Source organism: Phyllobates terribilis, unplaced genomic scaffold (genome assembly GCF_046119375.1).
Source record: "Phyllobates terribilis strain yellow unplaced genomic scaffold, ASM4611937v1 Scaffold_4__5_contigs__length_816908805, whole genome shotgun sequence".
In the NCBI taxonomy this organism is placed as follows: domain Eukaryota; kingdom Metazoa; phylum Chordata; class Amphibia; order Anura; family Dendrobatidae; genus Phyllobates; species Phyllobates terribilis.
In genome coordinates, this window is record NW_027362764.1 from 171,619,256 (window position 1) to 171,646,031 (window position 26,776).

Below are 26,776 nucleotides of genomic sequence, written 5' to 3' on the forward strand. Positions count from 1 at the left end.
GGGTTGAAATTACATACCTGATGAATCCATGTTGAAAACCTACACTAAAAGTGTAGAGAAGACATGGCATGGGTCTTTCCTAGCAAGTGGTGAGAAAGAGCCAGCCCAGCGGATAAAATCTTCAGTTTTATTGATGCAGTATTAAAACCGCTTTACATCCATATCTGGTCCAAGAATTAGATCATCAGCACATTTCTGGTGCACACTGCACCCTAACTCATGGTGTGAGGGTGCAATGTGCACCAACAAAGCATTGATGTTCTAATTACCGGACCAAATATGGATGTAAAGCTGTTTTAATACTGCATCAATAAAGCTGAAGATGTTATCCACTGAGCTGGATCTTTCTTACTACTATTGCTATGGTCTCCGGCAGCAGCGTCTGTTCCGTGCTAGATACAAGCAGTTACGGACAGCTGGCTTCTCTTCTCTTTTGTACAAGTGCTTTTTCTGTTTCACTCCCTTTCGCCATCATCTGTTATAAATTTATATAAGGAGCAAATATCCTGTTTGCAACTTTTAACAAGAAAATGCAGTTCGATTTTTATTATAACATATAACATTTTATTGTCTTGTCAATATAAAGTACATGAAATTTAAAAAAAGGTTTCTTTATATAAAATTAAGATATAAATATTGAAAATGTTCCATTAGTTAATGGAGTGCTACAATTATTTCTCATTTTAGTTTATAAATGAAACTATCATAAAAAGGTAATCAGTCAGTACGTCATTAAGAAATTAAAAAACTATTAAGTGTTAATCTTTACAACATTATAGAAAAGTAAATTAATACAAGTATTTAAATATTCAGTTTGAATTAATGGTCATTGCTCTCAACGCTTATTGAGACAGTTGTCCGGATGGTTTTTAAGATGCAGCCAATCACAGATTGGAACGGGTCAGCCAAGGAAATTCCTGACAAGAAAAAAAAAAAAATAAATAAATTAGAAAGGTTAATATAAAATTTTCCTTACTTTACCCAACCTTAAAAGCAGTTACATAAAGTTATCATGAGCCACCCCATACAAGAATACCATAATATTATGTATGGAAAGGCAATTTGTTTATTTTTAAATTTATACATTATTTACTGTTGTGAATAAATCTTAAAATATTTTTTCTAGGTTTTAGGGCTCGCTCACAATAGCATATAATATGGCCGAGTGATATCTGATGTTTTACAGGATAGCAATCGGCCCAATGTTATACTAAGGGGAAGATCTGCCATTTTTTTCTTGTGCCGACTTGGCATGAGAAAATAAAATCGCAGCATGCTGCGGGTGCATTCGATGATTGGACCATGCGCACCCACACAAGTCTATGGGTGCATGTGAAACACCGGACTGCACTCAGATGCTATTCGAGTGCAGTCCGGTGTACACACAGAGACAATGGAAAAGACGTAGTTACTTACCGGTAACGGGATTTCTCAGAGCCCATGACGGCACCACAGAGAGAGGGGATCCGCCCTTCAAGGACAGGAAACCTACAGATAAAAGGGGGGTACCTCTCTCCCGCATCAGTTGTTTACAGAGCATGAGAGGACCACCAGATTAGTAACACAAAATGTAACATTTCCAGAACTTATCAGAAACACCATGTGGCTACAAATAGGTGTGTGCACCCACACGTGAAGGGAGGGAATGTACGGGTGCAGTCATGGGGTATGAGAAATCCCGTTACCGGTATGTAACTACGTCTTTACCCTTCCCCCATGACGGCACCAAGGAGAGAATCACAGAGAAGTGAATCATTGGAGGGGGGGGGGGGCACAGCTCCCAGAACTCTTCTCCCGAAAGTAAGGTCTGAAGAAGAGGTTAAGTCTAGCCGGTAATGATTGAAGAAATTAGAGGGGGAAGACCAGGTTGCCGCTCTACATATCTGCTCTATTGTGGCACCAACCTTAACCGCCCAGGAGGCTGCCACCGCTTTTGTTGAGTGGGCCTTCAGTTTCTCTGGGGCAGCTTCCCCGCATGAGGAGTACGATAGTGTGATGGCTTCCCTTATCCATCTGGCCAGCGTGCCCTTAGAAGCTTTTTTCCCCCCTTACGAGGACTCTGAAAGCAAACGAAGAGAGAACTATCCTCCTTACACTCTTGTGTCGCCTCTAGGTAACGGATTAGGCACCTCCTGACATCTAGCGTATGCAAGTCTCTCTCTTTCTTGTTCCTAGGATTGGGGCAAAAAGAAGGGAGGGTGATTTCCTGAGACCTGTGGAATCTTGACGCCACTTTTTGCAGGTAGGCAGGGTCAGTTCTCAGAGTAACCCTATCCTCCAAGATTTGTGTGAAGGGAGGGCCTGCAGATAGGGCCTGAATATCACTAACCCTACGTGCGGATGTGAGAGCTACTAAAAGCGCTGTCTTGAAGGATAGGATTTTTAGGGACGCTCCTGACAGAGGTTCAAAAGGGACCTTTGTTAAAGCTGAAAGGGCCAAGTTTAAATCTCAAGGGGCAGTATTCCGAGAGGGGATGGGTCGGGATCTGGATAATGCCTTAATGAACCTAGATACCCATCTATCACTGGCCAGATCAAAGTTGTATAGGGCTCACAGCGCCGCAACTTGAACTTTCAAGGTACTTGTGGCCAGGCCCTGTTCCAAACCCCTCTGTAAGAATTCTAGGATAGCTGTTAATGGAACCTCCCCTCCTAGCCTGGAACCTGAGACTGAAAGGAACTTCCTCCAAGTTTTCCTGTAAAGTTTGGTGGTCACGGGTTTCCTACTTTGAAGTAGTGTGGTGATGAAATTTGGGGAAAATCCTTTGTCCTTCAGAAGAGCCCTCTCAAAATTCCAGGCTGTCAAGTTTAAGTTTGATGCCTGACGAAGTACTGGACCCTGCGAAAGAAGGTCCAGAAGCACCCCTGGGTCGAAGATTGACATCATTCTCAGCCAAGAAAACCATGCCCTCTTTGGCCAGAAGGGGGCTATCAAGATTACTCTTGCTTCCTCTTCCCTGATTTTCCTCAGAACAGCTGGAATCAGGGCAGTCGGAGGAAAAGCGTAAGCTAGAGGGTGACTCCATGGGATCATAAAGGCATCTAAAGCTACGGGGTTCCCTTTGGGGTCTAGAGAGCAGAATGAGTCTGTTTTCTTGTTCCGACTGTTGGCGAACAGGTCTATGGAAGGACGTCCCCACATTAGTACAATCTGACGGAAAACTGACTGATTTAACTCCCACTCGTCCTGTCTTAGCTGTGTCCGGCTCAGGAAGTCTGCCGTGCGATTTTCTATCCCTTTTATGTGTAGGGCTGGTTGTAAGTTTTCCTCGGCTAATTGAAAGATGACATCAGTCGCTTGCATCAGAAAATGGGACCGGGTACCCCCGTGGTGGTTCAGGTATGCTGCTAGTACTCGGTTGTCCGAGAACACCCTCACGTGGTGTGTGTGTGTGTGTGTGTGTGTGTGTGTGTGTGTGTGTGTGTGTGTGTGTGTGTGTGTATGTGTGTATATATATGAATTCCTGGAGTGCAAACTCTACAGCTAGAAGCTCCTTCATGTTTGAGGAAACTGGCTTCAGATGTTCTGTACAGACCCCCTGAGCTACAAGATTGTTGAGGTGAGCCCCCCAGCACCCGGGGCTTGCGCCTGTGGTCAGGATTTGAGGTGTGGGGATTGCCCATGGAATACCCCGGGTTAGATTGTCTATCTTGACCCACCACTCTAGGGAAAGTGTGGTTTCTGCAGATCGCGTTAGCTGCCTTTTAGAGATTTTTTTCACCTTTAAGATTTTCCACTGCAGGGCCCTGGTGTGTATTTGGGCCCATTGGACGGCCGGGAAACACACAGTAAGGGAGCCCAGAAGGGACATGGCTTTCTGTAGGGTCATAGACGGGTGGGTCCTTGCCCGCGATATTTGGTCTATCATCTTGTGAATTTTCCCTATGGGGAGACCACACTCTTGTCTTTTTTAATTCAACACGGTGCCCAGATATTCCTGTATCTAGCATGGCTCTGTTTTGGATTTTTTCAGATTAAAAAGCCATCCCAAGTGTGTCAAGGAATCCATGACCTTTTCTAGATGGGTTCTGCAGTGCAGGAAGGAACTGCCTATTACCAGAAAGTCGTCCAAGTATGGAACGACTAGGATGTTCTGTTCCCTTAGATGTGCCATCACCTCCGCAATAACTTTGGCGAATACCCTTGGGGCTATGGAGATGCTGAATGGGAGGGCTGTGTATTGATAGTGTTTGACTACTCCACCTATGGGAACTGCTACTCTGAGGAATTTCTGTTAATCTTTGTGTATTGGGACGTGATAATAGGCGTCCTTTAAACCCAGAACGGCCATGAAACAATCGGGAAACAGCATTTTCACTGATGATTTTATTATCTCCATCTTGAAGGCTTCGCTTTTTTCCCCCGTCGGGACCTGCTGAAGGACCGCTTTCCCTATCAGTCCTCGGATTTCTTGCTTTAAGGCCAGCTGCTCCTCATTTGAGGACCTTTTGGGGGTTAATACAAAGTTTGGCTGTGGAAATGAGACGAACTGGAATTTCAGACCTGATTTTATTAGGTTCAGAATCCATGAGCTGTTGGATATCGTTTCCCAGGCTGAGAGAAATTCTGATAGCACAGTTCTTCCCTAATAAGAGAAAAAAAAGAGAGAGGGGGGGGGGGGGGCCCTAGTTACAAGGTGGACTTTCACTAAGATCACTTACTAATCTGACGGAAGAGAGGGTACCGGTTCAGGAGGCGGAGCCATCATTGTAGACGGGGTCCTCTTGGAAGATGCTGAAGTGGAGTCTTTGCTGCGCTGCGACGATCTGCCGGAGCGGCCGCTTCCACTGTTATCTCGTTCTCGGCGATCCTGGTGTCCAGTCTCTTCCGGTTTCTTTTTGCGCTGAGCTGGCGGTGGTGGTGGCGACTGAGGATGCAGCACTTGCACCTCAAGTAGCTCCTGGTCACTCATCCTTTAAGACAGCGTGCCAGAGCTTCAGAGAAGCATTTACTGGCGCTCCCAGCTGTCTTTTAAGGCTCTGGAAGTCCCTCCCATAGCACCTGGGGTGTGTCGGAGCGCCCCTCCTCCCCCATACCTGCGGGGGGACGTTCGCACCTGCGCAGACTGGTTTCCCAGTCATGCTCTGCAGCGCTGCGCCATCAGGAGGTGCCTGGCGCACCCACGATAGCACCCGGAAGTTCTCAGATCGCTGCCAGGCAGCACCGCGATCACAACTGCCGCAACCAGGGTGGTCCAGCGCAGCAAGCCTCGGCGGGACCCGACAGGCACCGCTCCTCTTCGTCTGGACCCCCCCCACCGCACACCCTAAAAACCTCTGACCCCAGTGGTGGCGCTTCAGGGCACTGCACCAGCCGAGGCAGGGAACCCCCGCTGCCTGGATCGGATTGGCCGTGCCTGGTTTTCAACGACGCTCATCTTCTCGCACCCAGCAGGTATGCCTCCTTTGGGTACTGTAGGATCCCGTCAAGGACAGGAAACCAACTGATGCGGGAGAGAGGTACCGCCCTTTTATCTGTAGGTTTCCTGTCCTTGAAGGGTGGATCCCCTCTCTCCGTGGTGCAGTCATGGGGGAAGGAGAAAGATGAATAAATTAAGTTCTCCATCTTCTCCGCAACTGTGATGCAATATATCTCATGTGAGAGAATAGTAACACTCAGAAGACACTGAGCTCAAACTATGACATTTGAGACAAGTGTCAATAGCATAATCGGTCAGATTCTCTCGAATGAGAGAATACACAGCAGTGTGAGCGAACCCTAAAAAATGTAAAAAGCTGGACAAGTCAAGTGACCACAGAAACCAGTGGTCACAGTGTTAAGATCACTATAGACAATCCATATGGAAGTCACATCAATGGTTACAAAAGGGACAATTGGAGCAGTTTGATGCACTACTAGACCACAAAGGTGAGCAGTGTTTAAATTTGGAATCTCAAAAAAAAAATAATAATAATTTGTTTGTTTAAAACATTAAAGTCGTCAAAGATCTTCAGATTAATAATAATAATAATAATAATAATAATAATGTTTTTTATTTTTATAGCGCCAACATATTCTGCAGCACTTTACAAATTTTAGGGGGGACATATACAGACAATACAGAATAAGTATATGACCAATTTCATCCAGGAAACAGGAAAATATTTACATTGTTGTGTGAAACTGGTCTGACAGAGAGAGAGTTCAGTGACACATGGACCATGCGAAGATAGGAATATCTGGCCTGTGGGGTTTCTTGACTGGACCCAACTGCATCAGTTATGAGACAGTTTGCTCATGCCAGGAGACCAGGCGGTCCACCTAGATATTCCAATCAGAGCATAGTCCATAAACATAGACCATATGAAACCAGCCAAACACACTCACGACACACGCAAAACCTAAAGTAGAAGGCCGATTTACAGACCTGATAAAAGACGACATTTTAAATTACCTGCTCCTTCCGGTCAGACTGTGGATCTATCATGACATTGATGAGAGATGGGACATTTTTATCGGCAAAGCTAGAATTCAGCGCTTTCTGCAGTTCTTCAGGAGTATGCACAAAATATCCTTTCCCACCAAAAGCCATCATTACCTGCTCATAGCGAGCATTCGGCTTCAGAGAAACAGGAGGTGCGCTGAAGAACATTGAAGACCAAAATTACAAATTATGAATCATCTCCCAATGTTAAACAAATCCCTCTCTTCAGGGCTCAATAGTACATGTGAATAATAAACTTTGTATTATATCTTATCAGTGTTCTACTTTTTCCTTTCTCCCTTCTGCCTGAACTCAAACAAACATTCACTCTGAAAAAACAAGCTCAGTCTGGCTCAAGACAGACGGCCAGCATAGTGAGGCGTCAGATTACTCTCTATGAAGGTAGGGAGGGGTGGGAGGAGAGTGATAAAACACTCTGGGGAAGGGAGACCTGGAAAGATTGTGCTGAGCTTTCTAACTTCTGTCTTTTACCTCACCCCAGAGCAGGATTCAGGCATACTCTGCTCAGCTCTGCTGTACAATATACTCCATGCTGCTGCTTGTCTCTAGGATAACATCCCTTGTATATGGCAGAGATCACTGCAGCTGGTCTTCTCTCACTAGGCTCAGAGTCAATTGCAAATTAAGAAATTGCAGGCTCTAGAGAGGAATACTGGTAAAATTGCAGGATAGAAGTCATGTAATAGCCAGTTATTCCTTATATACGCTGAGTAATGCAAGAGAAGAGGAGAATTGTTTTGGAAACTTTTCCTGAACAATGTAGCAACATGCAGCAGTCATTGACTATGGCGTTAAGGAGCTATAGTGTTCAGAGAACCTTGAATTTAGGGGACCAAAATATACAAATTAAACAGCTCTGATACAATACATTATCCTACTTTGTCCATTTTATGAATTATGAAAAATTGCCCACACTTACTTTAAAAGGAATCTGTCAGTAGGAAAAAACCTCCTAAACCATTGATATGGAATGTAGGTCATAATCAGCTGAATAAAATTATATCAGATCACGGATATTAAGGTCACTTATTCCAGAGATAACAGCTCATTTACATATAAAAAAGTTGATCAGAACTATGGTCCGGATACAGATCCGCATGAGAATCTACATACAGAGCTTATTTTTAATAAAAGGAGGCGTTACCAGTATGAGACATGTAACTAACAGAACAGTAGAACTGAACTTTGTCTCCTTACAAACATTCGCTGAGACGCTCACAGCTCTGCAGTATTACAACAGCGGCTGCCTGTGAGCTGGAAGCTGAGAGGAACCTGCAGATATGTTAGGTATAATCACACACAGCTCTGCAGTGAGATCAGGAGAGCAGCCATTACACATCGCACTGGTAATGCTGCCTTCTATTTATCATAATCTCTGGAGTCAGATTCTCATGCAGATCAGTGTCCAGCCCATAGTCCTGGAACAGGTCACTTAAATATAAGAAAAACGTCTTATTCCAGAGAAATCCACGTCAGATCGCAGGTTTCAAGGTATCATTTTATTCAGCTTCCTATGACCGGCATGCCCATATAGACTGCTTAGTAGGGTTGATCCTACTGACAGATTCCCTTTAAAAGGGATTCAGTATTGCAAGACGTCGTTTTGCCTAAAATTCATTTTTCACATCTAAGGATATAGTCTGTGTAGATATGTACACAACTGGTTTGGGGCTATAGAAGCACTTTAAGTCCATTTACATTGCATGCAAAAAATGAAAACATTTTTATTGTTACACCAACTGTATAAAAGCACAACAAAAATAGAAGAGGAGGACACCCATTAAGTAGACAGCACATCATATTACTTACACAGAAGCTGGATCCCCAGCCTGCAGCATGTTGGCCCAAGACGCTTCATCAAACCCATTATAAATGCCATTGTTGTTTACAACAATTATTACAATAGGAAGATTATATCTAAAAAATAAAAAAAACGGAAGAGTATTGTTATAGAAGAGTCATGGATAAGGTAAATAAATCCAATATCACTGGACACGGGGCAACATCTATGCGAGTCATAACTAAATTGGCAAGTAGCTGACAGTTTCGTTAGAGCAAATAGTTACGGTGCACTTCTTCGTTAGCAACGAGATGCTACATCAAAAGGTGAAGATAACTGCCCCTAAGGCAGGCTGGTCATCCATACCAGAGACATCACATGTTAGAACAGAAATGCAATATTTCCCTGCCATAACAATAATAATCTGATATCTACATCATCCACACACATATCTGTACTCAGAGGACACGTTCGCATCTGTAGGTTCAAGAGTCAGGATTTTTGGACTTCGGAAACCACAGAAATGTAATAGCAACTCGAATTACGTATATTGCATAGCCGGGTCTGGTGTGTCTAGGATGGTGAAAGTATGCTTAAAATTATGGCAGTCACATTAATCTTCTAGGAGGATCCTGTGGGAAAATAAACTAGAAATGTCTGTGTCTGTCTCGTATAGCAGAATACTTTTGGGAAAAATATTAAGAAATAACTTCTACAGTCATACAGAAGGCATGAGTAGAGCGTTATCGTCTATTTCACCCAGAGCCTCAAGCTGCGTGCCCACTATGCGTTTTTCAAGCGTTTTTGCAGAGGAATTTCTGCAGCGAAAACGCTTGGTAATACATACCCCATGGTCCCCAATAATAATCCGCATGTGCTGTGCACATGCTGCGGAAATTTCCGCTGCGGATTATCATTGCGGAAAAATCCGCAGCATGTCCATTATTTTTGCGGAAACTAAGCATAATTGCCGCCATTGACTTGCATTGAAACGCTTAATATCCGCATGACTACATGTGAACATGCGGATTTTAAGCGATTCAAGGTGCGGATGGTACCCGGGTTTGGAGAAGAGGAGACTCTCCTCCAGACCCGGGTACCTGTTAAAAAAAAAAACTAACAAAAAAAACAACAAAACTCACCTTCTGATGGCCCCCGGTCTCCTGTACGGTGCGTCCTGGCTCCCCGGCGGCTCGCGATGGCAGGAGACCAGGGGCCATCAGAAGGGGAGTATAATGTTTTTTTATTTTTTACCATTTTTATTCTTTTTTCAACTATTAACTTGGTCACACTATATAAATCCATGCCGGTTGCATGGATTTATATATAGGGTGACCAAGTTGTCAAGCACTTTTCCAAGTGATGCTAAAATCGCTTGGAAAAGCGCTTGATAACCCGCATGCAAAAGCGCTTCTACCTGGCAGGAAAAACGCATGTAAAATCCGCATGTGTTTTTTCCTGCCAGGGAGATGCAGAAAAAATAAGCAGCATTTCTGCATCGTGGGCACTTAGCCTTACCTGCAGATTGTTTCAACCTCCATACCAGAAAAGCCAAAAGCACTATCCCCTTCCACACAAACAACACGCTTTCCCGGAGCCTCATCTTTAACAACCATAGCTGCAGCTATAGCAAATCCCAGGCCAACACCCATTGTGCCGAAAGTTCCGGCATCCAACCTGTTGGAGACAAAATTAAAACATGTCTAAAGTACAATGCTATAGCAACCTCCAACCACTATCCCACCGCAGTAGGGTGCACAGAAGATTATTGCATAGCTTTATATAAAAAAAAAAAAAAAAAAAAGGAAAAGGCTAATGTAGACATCTTCGTAAAATTTTAAAATCAATACCCCAATATTCATTCCTACATAGTAACCATTAGAGCCGGTGATTGGCTGCCACCGTCCTGTGTATATATGCAGTGACAATGCTGTGAAGCAGTGAACAGCAGCCAACAGAGCGGCGGGTGGAACTAGGTAGCAGGGACCCCAGAATCCAAGATATTTTCAAGGCGTTTGGTATTTGAAAATCTGAGCATAAACCACTAAAAAATATTATATATATTTATTACACATACACACAGTCACATACAGCGACCTACCTATGCCGTGGATGAATATTTTGAAGCACAGTGCGGCCGATGTCCATTGTATTTGCCCCCTCACTCACAATAATACAGTCATTAGGCAAAGCTTCTTTCACATGACGAAACACAGTATAATAGTTCATTGGGACAGACGCCCCAGAAGCCAATTCCTTATATAAAAAAAAAATATATATATTTTTTCAAACATGCCGCAATCACACCCATCCTCAAAAAGCCCTCCCTTGACCCTTCCTCTCTGACCAGCTACCGCCCCATATCACTTCTCCCCTTTGCCTCAAAACTTCTAGAACAACATGTCCACCTTGAACTGTCCTCCCACCTCTCCTCCTGCTCCCTCTTCGACCGTCTACAATCTGGCTTCCGACCGCGTCATTCGACTGAAACTGCCCTGACCAAAGTCACCAACGACCTACTAAATGCCAAATCCAAGCGACACTACTCCATCCTCCTCCTTCTGGACCTGTCATCTGCCTTTGACACAGTGGACCATTCCCTCTTACTCCAGATTCTCTCATCTCTTGGCATCACGGACTTGGCTCTATCTTGGATCTCCTCATACTTAACAGACAGGACATTCAGCATCTCCCACTCACGCACCACCTCCTCATCTCGCCCCCTATCTGTCGGTGTCCCCCAAGGTTCAGTTCTAGGACCCCTGCTCTTCTCCATCTACACCTTTGGCCTGGGACAGCTCATAGAGTCTCACGGCTTTCAGTATCACCTCTATGCTGACGACACACAGATCTACCTCTCTGGACCCGATATCTCCTCCCTACTAACCAGAATCCCACAATGTCTGACCGCCATCTCATCCTTCGTCTCCGACAGGTTTCTAAAACTCAACATGGATAAAACAGAGTTCATCATCTTTCCACCCTCTCATTCACATCCCCCATCCGACCTATCCATCAACGTCAATGGCTGTTCACTCTCCCCAGTCCCACAAGCTCGCTGCCTTGGGGTAACCCTGGACTCTGATCTCTCCTTCAAGCCACATATTCAAGCCCTTTCCACCTCCTGCCGACTCCAACTCAAAAACATCTCCCGGATCCGTGCATTCCTCAGCAAAGACTCTGCAAAAACACTAGTGCATGCCCTCATCATATCCCGCCTCGACTACTGCAACCTCCTGCTCCGTGGCATCCCTTCCAACACTCTTGCACCTCTCCAATCTATCCTAAACTCTGCTGCTCGACTAATCCACCTGTCCCCCCGCTATTCCCCGGCCTCTTCTCTCTGTCAATCCCTTCACTGGCTCCCTATTGCCCAGAGAATTCAGTTCAAAACTCTAACCATGGCATACAAAGCCATCCACAACCTGTCTCCCCCATACATCTGTGACCTAGTCTCCCGGTACTTACCTGCACGCAACCTCCGATCCTCACAAGATCTCCTGCTCTACTCCCCTCTTATCTCCTCCTCCCACAATCGTATACAAGATTTCTCCCGTGCTTCCCCCCTACTCTGGAACTCTCTACCCCAACATATCAGACTCTCGCCGACCGTGGAAACCTTCAAAAGGAACCTGAAGACCCACCTCTTCCGACAAGCCTACAACCTGCAGTAAACACCACTGCACGACCAGCTCTACCCTCACCTACTGTATCCTCACCCATCCCTCGTAGACTGTGAGCCCTCGCGGGCAGGGTCCTCGCTCCTCCTGTACCAGTCGCTGACTCGTTTTGTTAAGATTATGTAAATGCTTTTGTTATGTATATCCCTATCACATGTAAAGAGCCATGGAATAAATGGCGCAATAATAATAATAATAATAATAATAAATATATATATATATATATATATATATATATATATATATATTTATTTTTTATAATAGATAGAGAGAACATAAAAATTACATTAACTAAAGATTCAAAAGGAATTTTACTCCTTGTTTTTATCTACTAACATGATGTTTTAAATCAAGAAAAAGTAGCCACCTAGGTAAAACCATTCAGTTAAATACATACTGTATATATTGATGAACTATGAACTAGGGGCATCAGGTGAGTTGATGCACGATACATTATTTTGATTAAAAGGGATAATTTCCCTCCTGTAAGTAATGGGAAAGCTCTATCACTAGGATATTTTTTCACTGAGTGGTGTGGGGGTTCAACCTTTGAGCCCCCCACCTAATCTGATGATAAAGGGGCTGCACACTGATTTGGTTTCCTTTTCACCATTTTTGCCTGCCCAGCCTGACTGCAGCTCTGCTCCACTCATGTGAGACAGCAGAAAAAGGAAAATCAGGCGTATGGATAAGAAAAACTAAAAACTAGCTAACAGCCAGCCAATTTATTCTCTTCCGTGCATGAGGACTGAGCAACCCGGTCATCTTTCACATTACTTTAGTTATTGATGGTCACCTTTGACTTTTTCTCATTTGCGTCCATCTTCTTTTTCAGGCTATTCCACCATTCAGTGTTGGTTGGATACCTCCAGGACAGCTTCTGCACCCGCTCAAGGAGCTTTTGGAATAATGCAAACTTGTTAGGTTAAGAAAAACCAAGAGCATTCTGTGCAAGGTAATAAAATAAGCAAAGAACAAAACTCAGAACATCTATGCTTTACTAATACCCTATAATTCTAGGCAATATATTGGGAAGCAAAAATCTCTTTACTTTGTCCTGTGGACATGGATACAACATCGTAACCGTTGTGCATTGATAGAGAATGAACTTGCAAGAAATGTGGAGGCACAGGCTACCACTGAAGGCAGGGATATGCTGGAAAAAAAGAGAATACACATGTTTTATGTAGAGGGGAAAGCCTTTGTTACCGCCTACAGATGGAGAGGAAAACCTAAAGTGTAAAATGTAAGGCACTGGTTCAATCACCATTTATTTTGTCTGACTGGGTACGTCCAGAACACATAGCTTGAGGACAACTGGCCTATTGTTTCAATCAGACCTGGGTAAACTGTGGCCTGCGTGACACATCCAGCCCCCTGGCTGTTCCAGTCCGGCCCGCGGACAAAGACCGCCAAAGGGCTGAAACAGTGGTCCATGGGCCGCACCATAGCCTCCCCTGCACACCATCCATTCGCCCGCTGTCATCGCTATCTGCATCCTTAGAATGCAGACAGCAATGAATACATTGGTGGAGGACGGAGCTGCCGGCTCCATCTCCCACCAATCAACGTCAGACGCGATGATGGAATTTTATCGCACTGCTGCCAAGACTCAATGCACAGGAGACAGGAGCGGAGCGCCGGGAGAAAAGTGAGAATGTGTTTTTTTGTGTGTGGGATATTTGTATGTATATATGGAGGCTATGTGGGGGCTCAATATTGCATATATATATATATATATATATATATATATATATATATATATATATATATATATATATATATATATATATATATATATATATATATATATATAAAGGCTATGTGGGGGCTCAATACCATATATAGAGAGGACATTTGGGGGGCTCACTGTATATAGGAAGCTGTGTGCAGGCTTATACGGTATATAGGGGGCTGTCAGCACACTTAATGCTACTCAATATTAAGGGATATTAATATAAATAATTAATATCAGGGCAGCACGGTGGCTCAGTGGTTAGCACTGCAGCCTTGCAGCGCTGGGGTCCTGGATTCAAATCCCACCAAGGACAACATCTGCAAGGAGTTTGTATGTTCTCCCCGTGTTTGTGTGGGTTTCCTCCGGGTTCTCCATTTTCCTCACACACTCCAAAGACATACTGATAGAGAATGTAGATTGTGAGCCCCAATGGGGACAGTGCTGATAATGTCTGTAAAATGTCGGAATTGTAAAGCGCTGCGGAATGTTGGCGCTCTATAAATAAAAACATAATATGTTATTATTAATATTAAGAATAATTAATTTCAGCCTAATGGTTCAGCCTCCACAACCATCACGATCTCTGATGTGGCCCCTCGGGAAAATTAACTGGCCACACCTAGTCTAAATGATACTGGTATTTCCAAAGTGCAGTAAGATTATTTGATTCTCAGTTTGCTCTTTGGTCGCTGTATTATGATGATATTCTAGTACAGAAGGAAAAAAAAAAAGCCCAGAGACATCTCAAAGAAACACAAGTCCCTTTGCCTACTTTTTAGCATCAACAGTGGTGGAGTCAGTGTTAACTGTACTCAAAAGTTCAGCTTGAAATCATGCAAGTCTATATATCAAGCAGCTCTGCTTCTCTCGGTCAAGCATATGTTAAATTATATGAGGCCGCAAATTTTGCCTGATGTATTCAATTAGAAAAAAAACAAACAAATCTGCGCATATATACCACGCAAGGCAAATACATTGTATATTTCAGGAGATGGGATGAAGCATTAGTTGTAAAATATTTTACTTCAAATTGCGAAGTTTCCACTCTTGAAATTCCTCATAAAAGTTTGCAGTGTGACCAGTGGGTGCTGGGATAAGTGACAATTTAAAAGGACACATGATTCAGCTGTCTTATCAATTACCTGCTGAGTCACTGCATTAACATCTCCCAGGAGACTTGCAACAGGTTTAACATTATTCCCAAGCTCTTCTGCGCAAATGTCAACCTGTCAGAAATAGAAATAATAATGCTTTTGAGCTCAACTATAAGCGCACACAAGTTATAGAGGCGTCATTTGTAAATGGAAAAGAAAAAGAAAAAAAAAAAGTCTGCAAGCTGCTAGAAAATAGCTGGAAAAAGTTAAATAAATCAATGTCACCTTTTATGATACATTAACAAACTTGAGGGCAAGGATGAAGAGAGTGCTTGCGATATTCTGGCACTAGACCAGTAGAGGAAAATGCTGCTGCTGCCAAAAAGAAGAGCACAAGATGGCATCTACTCTGTAATTTTCAATTTAAATAATTATAGCACCATTTATTCCATGGCGTCTTGCATGTGAAAAAGGGGTATACATAGCAAAAACAATTACAATAATCTTGAACAAAAATGTGACAGCAACTGGTACAGAAGGAGAGAGGACCCTGCCCGCGAGGGCTCACAATCTACAAGGGATGGGTGAGGATACAGTAGGTGAGGGTAGAGTTCGTCGTGTAGCGGTATGGTGGAGCGAGGGTTATTGTAGGTTCTAGGCTTGTCGGAAGAGGTGGGTCTTCAGGTTCCTTTTGAAGGTTTCCATGGCCGGCGAGAGTCTGATATGTTGGGGTAGAGAGTTCCAGAGTAGGGGGGATGCATGAGAGAAATCTTGTATGGCATTGTAGGAAGAGAAGATAAGAGGGGAGTAGAGAAGGAGATCTTGTGAGGATCAGAGGCTGCGTGCAGGTAAGCACTGAGAGACTAGGTCACAGATGTATGGAGAAGACAGGTTGTGGATGGGTTTGTATGCCAAGGTTAGGGTTAAATTTACTGAATATCAACTATTGAAAATCAGGCATTGCCTTTGAATGCTTTTCAGCAGAAAACCATTAACTTATTTTGTGGCAATCACTGCAAACAAACCATTTCTGTAACTCTCAATGAGACTTTGGCCAACTTCTCTTTAGCAAACCGCTCCAGCTATCTCAGGTGTGAATGTACTTTCTCCATACTGCATGTTTCAGCTCCTTTCACAAATTTTCAATAGGATTTAGATTAGGTCTCATGGAAGCCACTTCAAAATAGTCCAATGCTTTGCTCTTAGACATTCTTTGATGTTTTTAGCTGTGTTTTGTGTCATTATCCTATTGCAGAACCCATAACCTGCGAATCAGACCAACCTTTCTGAAACTGGGCAGCACATTTCACTCCAGAATGCCTTGATAGTCTTGAGATTTCATTGTACCCTGCACAGATTAATGACACTCTGAGCCAGATACAGCAAAGCAGCCCCAAAACATAACCGAGCCTCCTCCATGCTTCACAGTAGGTACAATGATCTTTTCTTTGCATGCTTCATTTTTCCATTTGTGAACATAGAGCTGATGTGATTTGCCCAAATGCTCAACACTTGTCTCATCTGTACAAAGGACATTTTCCCAGAAGCTTTGTGGCTTGTCAAATATCACTTTAGGATTTGCTTTTAAACAATGGTTTCCTCCTTGGTCATCTTCCATGAAGTTCACTTTGGTCAAGAGAAGGACTGGTGATGTGATCCAACACTGATGCACCTTGACCTTGGAGTTAACCTTAAAACTCTTTGAAGTTGTGCTAGGCTCTTTGGTTACCATTTGTATTATAACAACTCTTCAACTTGTCATCAATTTTCCATGTCCAGGGAGGCTGACTACGGTCTGCTAGACATTAAGCTTCTGAATAATATGTGCAACTGTAGTAACAGGAACATCATCATTCCGTTGAACCACAATGCATAGGGAATGTCTGATTTACATTAGTTGTCTGTGGGTGTGCGTATAAAATATATATATTTTATAGCCATTTCACGAATTGTATGAGCTGTCAAAAAGCGTGAATGTGCTGGCAGACAGTGCAGAATAAGAATGAGGCCATGTTCATACACATTGTGTTTTTTTCTGCAGCCAAAACTGCTGACAACTTTTCTCTGGCAGAAAAACAGCTGTGTTAAAAATGCAGGTTTTCCTGCATTTTTTTCACTGTCCTTCTGTCTCTATTTAGGCATGTACATAAAGTTCTGTGAAAAAAAAAAAAAAAAAAAAAAAGAATCCCGTTCTATTTTGCCACCAAAAACGCAGGTGCGTTTTTTTTAAACCACCACCCATTACTTCCTATGGGTGAAAAAACGCTGCAAAAACGATGAAAGAAGTGACATGCTCTATTTTCCCAAAAAAATCAAAGCAGAAAATATGCAGCAAACAAAAAGCAACGTGTGAACAGAGAATTCTGATTTCTCATAGACTTTGCTGGCACTGCAAAACACAGCTGAAAATTTGCATAAAAATCAGCTGCAAAATACTCAGCAAAACACAACGTGTGTGAACATAGCCTTAACCAGGAAATGTAATCCACACACAGAATGTGCCAAGCCTTGGTCAGGGGGCTGGCTTGCATAATCAGCAGAACAAATGCTATGCTCCCTGATCTCTGACATATAATCCTAGATGGGTGGGGGAGCACTGAGGAGCAGCAGTGTTGTGAATTGAGTTCACATATAAAAACAGGTAGAGGGATAATAGGCTTTATAGTTTTAAGCAATATAGATTGAAATGCAGTTTATACCTTTAAGTAGCTTTTTTTAGTCCATGCCTGTAGGAAAAGGTTTACAAGTCTAATACAACTGGAATTTCAGAAGTATCAGTATGGTCATGTTTCTGCTTTAACCCAACTTTTCTTTCTTTTTTTTTTATTGCACAACTTAAGTTTTGTGCAAGATAAGATGAATTAACACTGTTAAGGGTAGTAGTCAAAAGTAAAAGTGCTGCCTATTCCCCCATCAATAGGTCTCCCAAATGAAGACAGAAGCTGCCTAGACCAGCTCAAAATGAGGGAATTTCATGTAAAAAAGCTCATACCCTGAAGAATTTTTACATAAAAGCATGGAAACCATGGTTTAATAATGAAAATCCAGCTAAAGATATAAGTTGTTATGTTAAAGGGGTATTCCCATCTCCAAGATCCTTTCCAAATACATAGTAGGTGTAGTAATATTATTATTAAGAATGTTAGCAAACACCTCCAATTAGAAATGTAGTATAGTTTTTCTGATTCGCTGTGTCTCTTTCCTCATGTGCAAGTGTAAGAGGGTGTATAGAGAGGTGTGTGTTGGTGATGACTGAGTGGAGGCCACACCTGTAACGATGACATCTGACCACTAGATGTCAGCGACACTCACTGTTGACCTAAATTTTATTAAGTGTTAACAAAACAATAATTGAATAATTTTATGAATGCTGCGATGCAAATAATAGACGAACTGTGCAGTGAAAATACAATTTTGCTGCTTGAGTTATAAAATACTTTCATTGCATCATTGCTCTGCCACTCAAGCTGAGGATGGATAAAGTTTGTTTGGTGGAGAGGGGTTGGGTTGCCAGGGAGACGGAGCTGGGACGTGACACATGTGGTCTGGGAGATCCTGGTGGATGAGAAAAAAAAAAAGGAAGGTCCGGAGTAGGCGAACCTGGTTCCCCCTTGCAGTGCAGCGGTTTCGTGCTCCTGTGATTGGTGACGTCTCGGACGATAATCCTCTATTTCTGTTTGGTGAAGAGCGCAGGGAAGTGCAACAGTGGGATAACAGTGAAAAGAGCCGGCCATCTTGAGAAGTGCGACACGGCGCCCGTGGAGGGTAAAGCACCCAATGTTGTAAACAAGAATGAGGTACCTCATGTTCTTCTTATTTTAAATTCTCCCTGCCCGGTCCAACAAGTTAGTTAGGGTCAGCTAGGTGTTGAGACCAATCTAAATGACTAGTCTCTATGGGACGGTGTCAGTGAGGCACGAACTGTGTTCATCTTGTCAACGACTGTTGATAGCGCGGTGCGAAGTTCAGAAAGGCCACAGTCTGTGGTGAAGCTCCCAAGGCACCCACCTGTCTGGATTGAATTTCCCGCAGAGCATGCTAATCAAATGAATTTGCCATCATCTGTGTTCTTGTAAATGGGAATTGAATATGGTTGTTTATTTTATATGTTATTCTTGTTAGGTGAACTTGGGCTGTAATACGCCTACAGCTCTACAGCTGAGTTTGGTCATATTGGGATCCCAGAAAGTTTATTGATTGGGAACCAGGAGAAAAGACACATATAATGGCTTCCCCTTAGGAACTAGCCCTGTTTAAGTCCGGACACATTTAGGGGAGAGGGGTGGCATTATTGGCCCAAGGGAAGACTTCCCCTTACTGGGACCAGGGATATGTGGCTGTTCTCCTGGTAAGAAAAATAAAACACAATTCTTTTGTACGAGTTGTTGGATTAAAAATTTTACTGTTTATTTTATTCATTTTTCTTCCCCATATAAACAGGGGCGAGTTTTGTTACAATAAACCTTGTTATTGTTTTACCACCGTTTTTCTTTTGAAGCTCATCTGTCCTGTCAGTGGCATCACTGTATCAAAACGGAATCTTACCTCCACTGTTAGTAGTCAGGGCCTTTTACACAGGCATTGAAGGAACTTAGGTATCCATGGTTACAACCACTAGCAACTAGCTAACTAACTGTCACTATATCAGTGGACGTAACCATGGATACCTAAGGTCCTGCAATGCCTGCACATGAGGAAAGACATAGCGAATCAGAATAACTATACTACATTTCTAATTGGAGGTGTTTGCTAATTAATAAATATTATTACTACTACACATTGGGATAGGATCTTGGAGATGGGCATACCCTTTTAAGTTAATTTCATTAGGGAAGTGGTAGATGAAAAGGGAATCTATGCCAGGCCCATGTCTAAGAGACTAGAGCATTGCCTGCAAGACCCCATATTCATCTGCTACCTTAATGTAGAAGTTTATATTAGATATTTTATATCAAGAAAACAAGCTTACTCCTGACCTGAATAATCTTTACATCTGGTTGAAATCGTGGTGGAAGACCAAAGTGCAAAATCCAGTTCAGTCTGGCACCCAATAGCAGAACAACATCAGCATTATGCAGCGCACTGGTGAGAACAGCAGTAATAAAAGAAAAAGAGAAGAGAAACGGTAATTGAAGCGTTCTGTAGATAAATGTAAGGTCATGCACCTGGGCTGAGGCAACAAAATGCACAATTACCGTATTTTTCGGACTATAAGACGCACTTTTTTCCTCCAAAATTTTGGAGGAAAGTGGGGGGTGAATCTTATAGTCCAAACCTTCTAATTTAATGTCTTGTTGCTGTGGGTGGTGGAGGAGCAGGGCACAGGTGGCAGCAGCGGCTGCTGCAGCCTACACTGTCCCAGCTGCTAAAGAAAAGGAATATTCAGTGCTCCCCACGCCTATGGGCATGGGGAGCACTGAATATTCATTCTCCTCAATCATGGTCGCACAGTGTCTGCAGCAGCCGCGGCTCCGGCAGCGCTTGGCGGTCATTTGTGGCCACTACTAAAGAGCATAAATATTCACCCCCTAACCACGCCCATGGGATAGGGGGTGAATATTCATGCCCTTTAATAGCAGGCACACGCGATTGGCCGGCAGCTGCAGGAGCCACGGCACGGCTACAGTGTGCGCTCGCTATTAAGGAGAGTGAAGTCACTGCTTCCCACGCCAATAGTCCCGGCGTGGGGAGCAGTGACTATTCCGGCAGCTGATCTCCCTGTGTGAGTGCACATGGCAGGGACGCCATGCGTGGCTCACACAGCGAGTCAGAGCAGGACGCGACGCTGGAGCAGAGGGAAGAAAGGTGAGTAGGAGTTTTTATGTTTCTGTGTGATGGGGATGGAGGTGCCATACATATCAAGATGTGGGGGTGCCATGCATACCAGGATGAGGTGGGAGGCGTGCCATGCATACCAGGATGAGTCACAGCGCAGAGCGGGAAGACGGCGGTGCGGCTGAGGAGTTCAATGCAGCGGCAGCAGGTGAGGAGAGGATTTGATTTTTTTATTTATGTATGGAGGCATGAGGCATTATATGGGGGCCAGCATCCTGCATGGAGCATTATATGGGGGCCAGCATCCTGCATGGAGCATTATATGGGGGCCAGCATCCTGCATGGAGCATTATATGGGGGCCAGCATCCTGCATGGAGCATTATATGGGGGCCAGCATCCTGCATGGAGCATTATATGGGGGCCAGCATCCTGCATGGAGCATTATATGGGGGCCAGCATCCTGCATGGAGCATTATATGGGGCACATAATACTGTATGGAGGACTATATTGTCCGGTCTGCACTGTGCATTGAGAGAATTCACAATAGATATCACTCATGTAATGTAAATGAGTAATCTTTGTGAAAATGTGTGAATGTGAAATCTTTGGCACTGTACTATATCTATATTTCTCTGCATCATGAATCATGGTATGTGTTAAAGGGGCCCACTGAGACTCTTTCGCCCGGGGCCCACGAAAACCTCCAGCCGGCCCTGGATTAAAACATGAATTTTATAGCTTATCTTTCATGGGTTACATGACAACATAAGCAGTTTAGGGACTAGAGGTGGTGATTAAAATGACAGTCTCCCCTTAAGTTACTAACTGTACTTTTACTAATATATAGACATTTGTTCGTGTTTGGTAGAGATCCATCCAACTAGTCTATTGAAGCTCACTTCAGACTATGACAATTAAATTTTTTTCAGGCAAATTTTCAGCCTAAAACCATGAGTGGATTCTCTTTCCATTCCTAGAATAAAAGATTATTGATCAAATAGCAATTATATAAAGTTCTGAAAAAAAATACCTGGACCTTGCAGCAGCAACACAAAAAGGATGATTGTCAGGTACAACCCCTTTGCCCATAGGAGTAGGCAGGAAAGGCAGCCCACACTCATCCACTAATCGTCGAATACTATTCTCTGCACGCGAGAATGCAGCACCTAAGAGGAACATTCAGAAATTAAACAGACATCGGAGCAGAAGTACAAGTCTTTTTTTGTGTTATTTAATCACGACTCTACCTGCTCCTGGCTACAGAACCTTTCTATCTATTGGATTACACTTCTGTCTATTTGGTATGTGGCATGGATTATAGCCAGCCCTGTAGTGGAAATAAAATACATTATTTTTTTACAAAAAAAAAAGTTAAGATGATGTACCTTTCCCAACTATTATTAAAGGATTCTTGGCACTTTTGAGCTCAGCAATAGCCTTCTGTATTTCTGAGGAGTCAGCCAAGCTGACAGGACGTGGCAAACAGCATTCTGGAAAACTAAAACCACATTTCAGTTATCAGTTACATCGCTTTAGTATGTGATGACTGTAGTTAGAAATGGCATAGAAAGTTAGCACAATTACACTAGCTTTATGAGGCAAGGAGTGTGTTGCACTCTGACATTAAAGGGGCATTTCCACCATAGAGATAGTAGGTCATAAATATCCTAGTGATCCGTTATCAGCAATATACACACCTACAACACTTTCAGGCATATGCCCCAGTGATCTTTAGGTCATCAGAGAGTTCACAATTGCCATAAAAGCTATGTACGTAGTCATTTTCCAAGTACAGAAAAATCTGCGTTGTCCGGTGATCAAGTTTTTTTTACTTTCTCAAGGCATGTTCAGGCGGTCAGGAGCCGCTGCGTGCTTATGCAGCGACAAACCCACAGCAGCCAGATGTTACAGCATAGTGGATGGGATTTCTTGAAAGCCCATGTCCACTATGCGTCTCCGTGCTCCTGCACATCAACTGCGGACACGGACATGCGGCGCGCCTTTCCAGACCACAGCAGGTCAATTTCTCTTGCGGAGCCGCTAGTCAGCATAAAGTATGTCTGCCCAGATGGTGTGGACATACCCTTAGATATGGTTTACCCGACTGCGGCAGCAAATCACAGGCTTCAGCGGCTCAGTGACAGTTGATATGATTCTATAGATCTGGTTTCCATAGGACTGCCACATTGTGAATTAATAATTGGGCAAAGTAGTAAAATTAGTTGCCACCACTAGAGCTGATCAGTAGCATTCTACCACGGCCCCCTTCATTAAGCCCCACTTAAATCATTCAGAAATTTGATGATGCATAAAGTAACATACATATACATATATACATATACATATACATATATATATATATATATATATATATATATATATATATATATATATATATATATATATATATATATATATATATATATATATATATATATATATATATATATATATATAATTTTATCCTTCATTGAAAGTTATGAAACTTTGCAAATCACTTTATTTGGGAATGGGAGGAGGGGGTAGAGATTGGTCTCCATTTCTGTAAAAAAAAAAAAATGCATGCAAGTGGCTTCCAAACCACAGTTTTCCCCCAGTCTATTTGTAGGTCTTCAGTTGCATGCATATCAAAACACATTCATTTGGAGTAAAGATTATGGCAGTGAAAGGGCCAGCTCAGCACGTGTCACACCAACTCTGGGGAGAACCTGCAATAGGATACAGTTCTGACAAACACAACAATCATGAGGAGATAGGTGCTTACTAGAGTTGGGCACATCAATTTGCAGAACTCTGGTTCACCGGCCAGGTTAGTAGTCGCTGGATGGAAGCTTGCGAACCTCTTACCTCCCGGAATCTCCAGAGTGGCTTTTTGATTAGCCAGTCTTGTGAGAGGTCATCCTTGTGGCGTGACACACAATGACATCGCACCAGCCCCACTAATCAAAAAGCCACTCCAGGTATCCTGGAGGGTAAGAGCTTCATGAGCCTCCATCCAGTGACTACTAACCTGGCCAATGGACCAGAGTGTGCAGATCGATCCACCCAACTCTTTCACTGCCAGCATCAGTACTCCAAATGAATATATTCTGATATCAATGCAGCTAAAGGCAGGCACAGACTGAGAAAGCAAGGATGAAGCCAAATCCCTAATAAAGTGATTGGTATAGTTTCATAACTTTCTATGCTGGGCAATATTAAGAATAAAAGGTTACTCTTGAATACATCTGTTAACAATAAGAGCAATTTTAGGCATTTCCATCCCCATTGGCCTGGCCGTGTAACCTGAATATTTTGTGCTATTAACATACCTCACAGCACTTCTGTCAGTCATTTTATTCACAAAGTCTCCAGGAATATCGATATAACAGGCACCAGGCCGGCCATACATGCTCGTTCTCACAGCCTGGGGGAAGTGAAAAGTCAGAGATAAATATATCTACTGTATTGTAGATCTCACCCACTCTTAACTTTTAAGCTAAATCAAACAAATATTACCTGACAAAATACTTAACTCAAAAAGGTCATAACTATGTAATTGGCAGCAGGGTGAATTTCTTTCATGAGGAATGAGGCAGACTGGCCAAGAATTGTTATTGTACGACACAATCATTTATAGCTGTAATCGGAGCCGTCACTTGGAGAAGACATTTTATCACCTTTAAACCCCTGGAGATGGCCACGTTACAATGTTTTTGCAGTACTCCCTGCTTCCTCTCCCTTGAGGACTTGGAAGAAACTTTACCGCCAAAAGTGAAACTTTGTAAAGTTACATTCAAAGAAAAGTAAATATATCAATATATCTATTTATTAAGTGGCAAAGTTGGAAACCTATGTTTTCCTGATTTTTGGTATTGATGTGAAGGGAACGGTTGTGTGAAGCCATTAATAACATGCTGGACTGTAAATAAGGAGTGAGCTTTTCTACCCAGCTTTTCAGATTCAACACCCAGGTCTTAGATGTCCAAATTTGAAGAATAGGCAAAAAGAATTTCATGCATCCATTCTGGGAATTTATAAGAGGTTAATTAGAAGTATGACCTATATAATATTCATGGTACATTTCACTTATCACCTCTCTGACCATTTAAAAACCTCTTTTATCCAAAGGAACTACTTGGCACCTGTGGATATCTAAGTCCCGTTACACTTTACATATCTGCCAGCAGAACGTTTGGTGGATAGCTAACTCACCCAACGTCCCCATACACGGTAAAGCTCTGCGTTCTGAGAAAATTCCTCTGGTGGCATCTATTGTCTCAGAACAAAAAAGACTGGAGGTCGGAAATCAGATGTACCGGAATTTTATCTCACAGACAATCATCTCCCCTCATATACCTTAGACTGTCGACATTGGCGGGTTCAGCTGACTTTAGTCTTATGTGTATGGGGGTCTTAGAGATGTATTTAGACTGCATGATAATCTTGCAGAGCAACCAGGCTGCTGATCACCAGCAAACAAGCAAAATTCGTTGGGTGAAATAATCTTCAAGTTTGCTTCAAAATCCTTGTTCTCGGCAGCACATTGACCTGCGTAAATGAGCTATTAAATGATCGCTGATCGGCAAACATGTGGACGATTGGAGGTTGTTGAATGCCGTAGGTAGTCTAATCTAAACAAGCTTTAAAATAGGTAAAAAAAAAAATTAATAAAAAAAGTCATGACATGGACAAATAGTTCACATTGTGGGGCACAGATCTAAGTGTGAGCCATCTAGTCTGAACCAGTAGGTATAATCTCCGACTACCTCACACTCCCTGTAAGCAATGTAGCTAAATTACAGCACAGATTACCGCCCTACCCTATAGAAACACAGCTAAAAAGCCACGAAGGAGCAAAATGGTGAGGAAATGAATAGCAGGTAAGTATCACCTATAGATACCAACAAACAGTCAAGAGACAAGAACAAACCTTCTCAATCACAGATGGTATAACCTCCAGGCTGCTAGGTCTCACAGAAAGTTTACTATACAGTCTGCAGGTTTCAACCTAAAAAGTAAGGAAGAACATCATATAGCCATGTATACATTGACTTGTCAGACTACAATCCTATGTAATTCCCAAACAAGAAATAGAAACAGATACCTGAGGAAATTCTTGGAAAGCGCCCATAGTTTCCTGGTTAGTATCAGATGAGCCACCCAGGACAATTACTGGCCTAAGAGCAAAACATGGAACCAGAATTTTAAAATACTTTTTGGAGACTGCATGGTGTTGTCCATAACAATGCTCGGTACTGAAGAAACCTGACCATTAAGTGCTTTAAACCCTTTAGGATACCAGTTACTTGCAAAATTCTAATCACACTTCAGGAGGAATTCATCTAGCAATTTATTAAAAATAAATGGTTAAAAAGTCTCAATTTTGTGCTACAAGTAGTTGCGCAAATATTTTGAATTTTATTTTATTTTTTTTTTTTTTTACCCCAGTTTAGCCAACTTCTGGAAAAGAGATAAAGCATACCACTAAAGGGCATGATCTAGCAAAGGCCAACAGATTCACTATAGTCAATGCCACAAAAGTAGCATAAATTATATCAGAAATATCCTCCAGTTCTGAAGGCTGCTGAAACATATGCATCTTAATGAATTTGGGTGTATGTACTAAATGAATTTGGCAGATCCTACTCCAACTTATCAAGGATCAAGAATGGTGTGCAGAGCATTAGTCTTGGGGTATGAGCACACAAGGTCTTTTAATCAGGGCTGTGGAGTCAGTATAAAATGGACCGACTCCAACTCCTAAAATATATAAATTATAATAAATTGGGTACAGCAATCCAATGCAGTTTGTGGTGAATATTTTTTCATAAGAATTTGGGAAAGTTATGAAATGTCCTATAAATGTCTGTCCTACTCCTGATCTAAGGGTCTAGACTTTTAGCTGAGATGAATCTGTGCTGCAGTAAATTTATCACTTAAACATGAGCCATGTATGAGGGAGTCGGAGTCGTGGAAATTGAGGAGTCGGAGGTTTGGCTTACCAACTCCACAGCCCTGGTTTTAATCTCAGACAAACCCATCAAGTTTTTCAAGCAGAAGACACTTCAGGAAAAAAAATGCCAGTTTCCCAACGTGTCTTTTTTTGGTTATTTCCTGAGCGTTTTCGGCTGCTGGCGGTTTGTACGAGGGTTTTCCAATGGTTTTTGTGACATCTTATTTACTGTCATTTTCTTCACTACATTGCTTAAACAAAAAAAACGCTAGCGGTTTCTTTAGTCAAACACAAAGGCAAAACGCTCCAAACACTCGGACGTCTTA

At 42.6% G+C, this 26,776-nt stretch overlaps 1 protein-coding gene across 1 annotated transcript in view; it reads right to left on the reverse strand.

Annotated features, from left to right (window-relative positions):
• Window positions 1-541: 541 nt before the first annotated feature.
• HACL1 (2-hydroxyacyl-CoA lyase 1) overlaps window positions 542-26,776 on the reverse strand; it is a 33,924-nt gene continuing 7,689 nt past the window's right edge. Inside the window, exons 5-17 of the mRNA XM_073677930.1 lie at window positions 25,602-25,674; window positions 25,428-25,505; window positions 23,827-23,921; window positions 21,901-22,013; window positions 21,546-21,681; window positions 19,715-19,820; window positions 14,787-14,870; window positions 12,703-12,804; window positions 10,328-10,482; window positions 9,745-9,903; window positions 8,256-8,363; window positions 6,396-6,582; window positions 542-917 (exon numbers count right to left, since the gene is read on the reverse strand). Coding sequence (XP_073534031.1) covers window positions 885-917; window positions 6,396-6,582; window positions 8,256-8,363; window positions 9,745-9,903; window positions 10,328-10,482; window positions 12,703-12,804; window positions 14,787-14,870; window positions 19,715-19,820; window positions 21,546-21,681; window positions 21,901-22,013; window positions 23,827-23,921; window positions 25,428-25,505; window positions 25,602-25,674 — 1,429 coding nt within the window. The 3' untranslated portion in view covers window positions 542-884. The remainder of the gene's footprint in view (window positions 918-6,395; window positions 6,583-8,255; window positions 8,364-9,744; window positions 9,904-10,327; window positions 10,483-12,702; window positions 12,805-14,786; window positions 14,871-19,714; window positions 19,821-21,545; window positions 21,682-21,900; window positions 22,014-23,826; window positions 23,922-25,427; window positions 25,506-25,601; window positions 25,675-26,776) is intronic.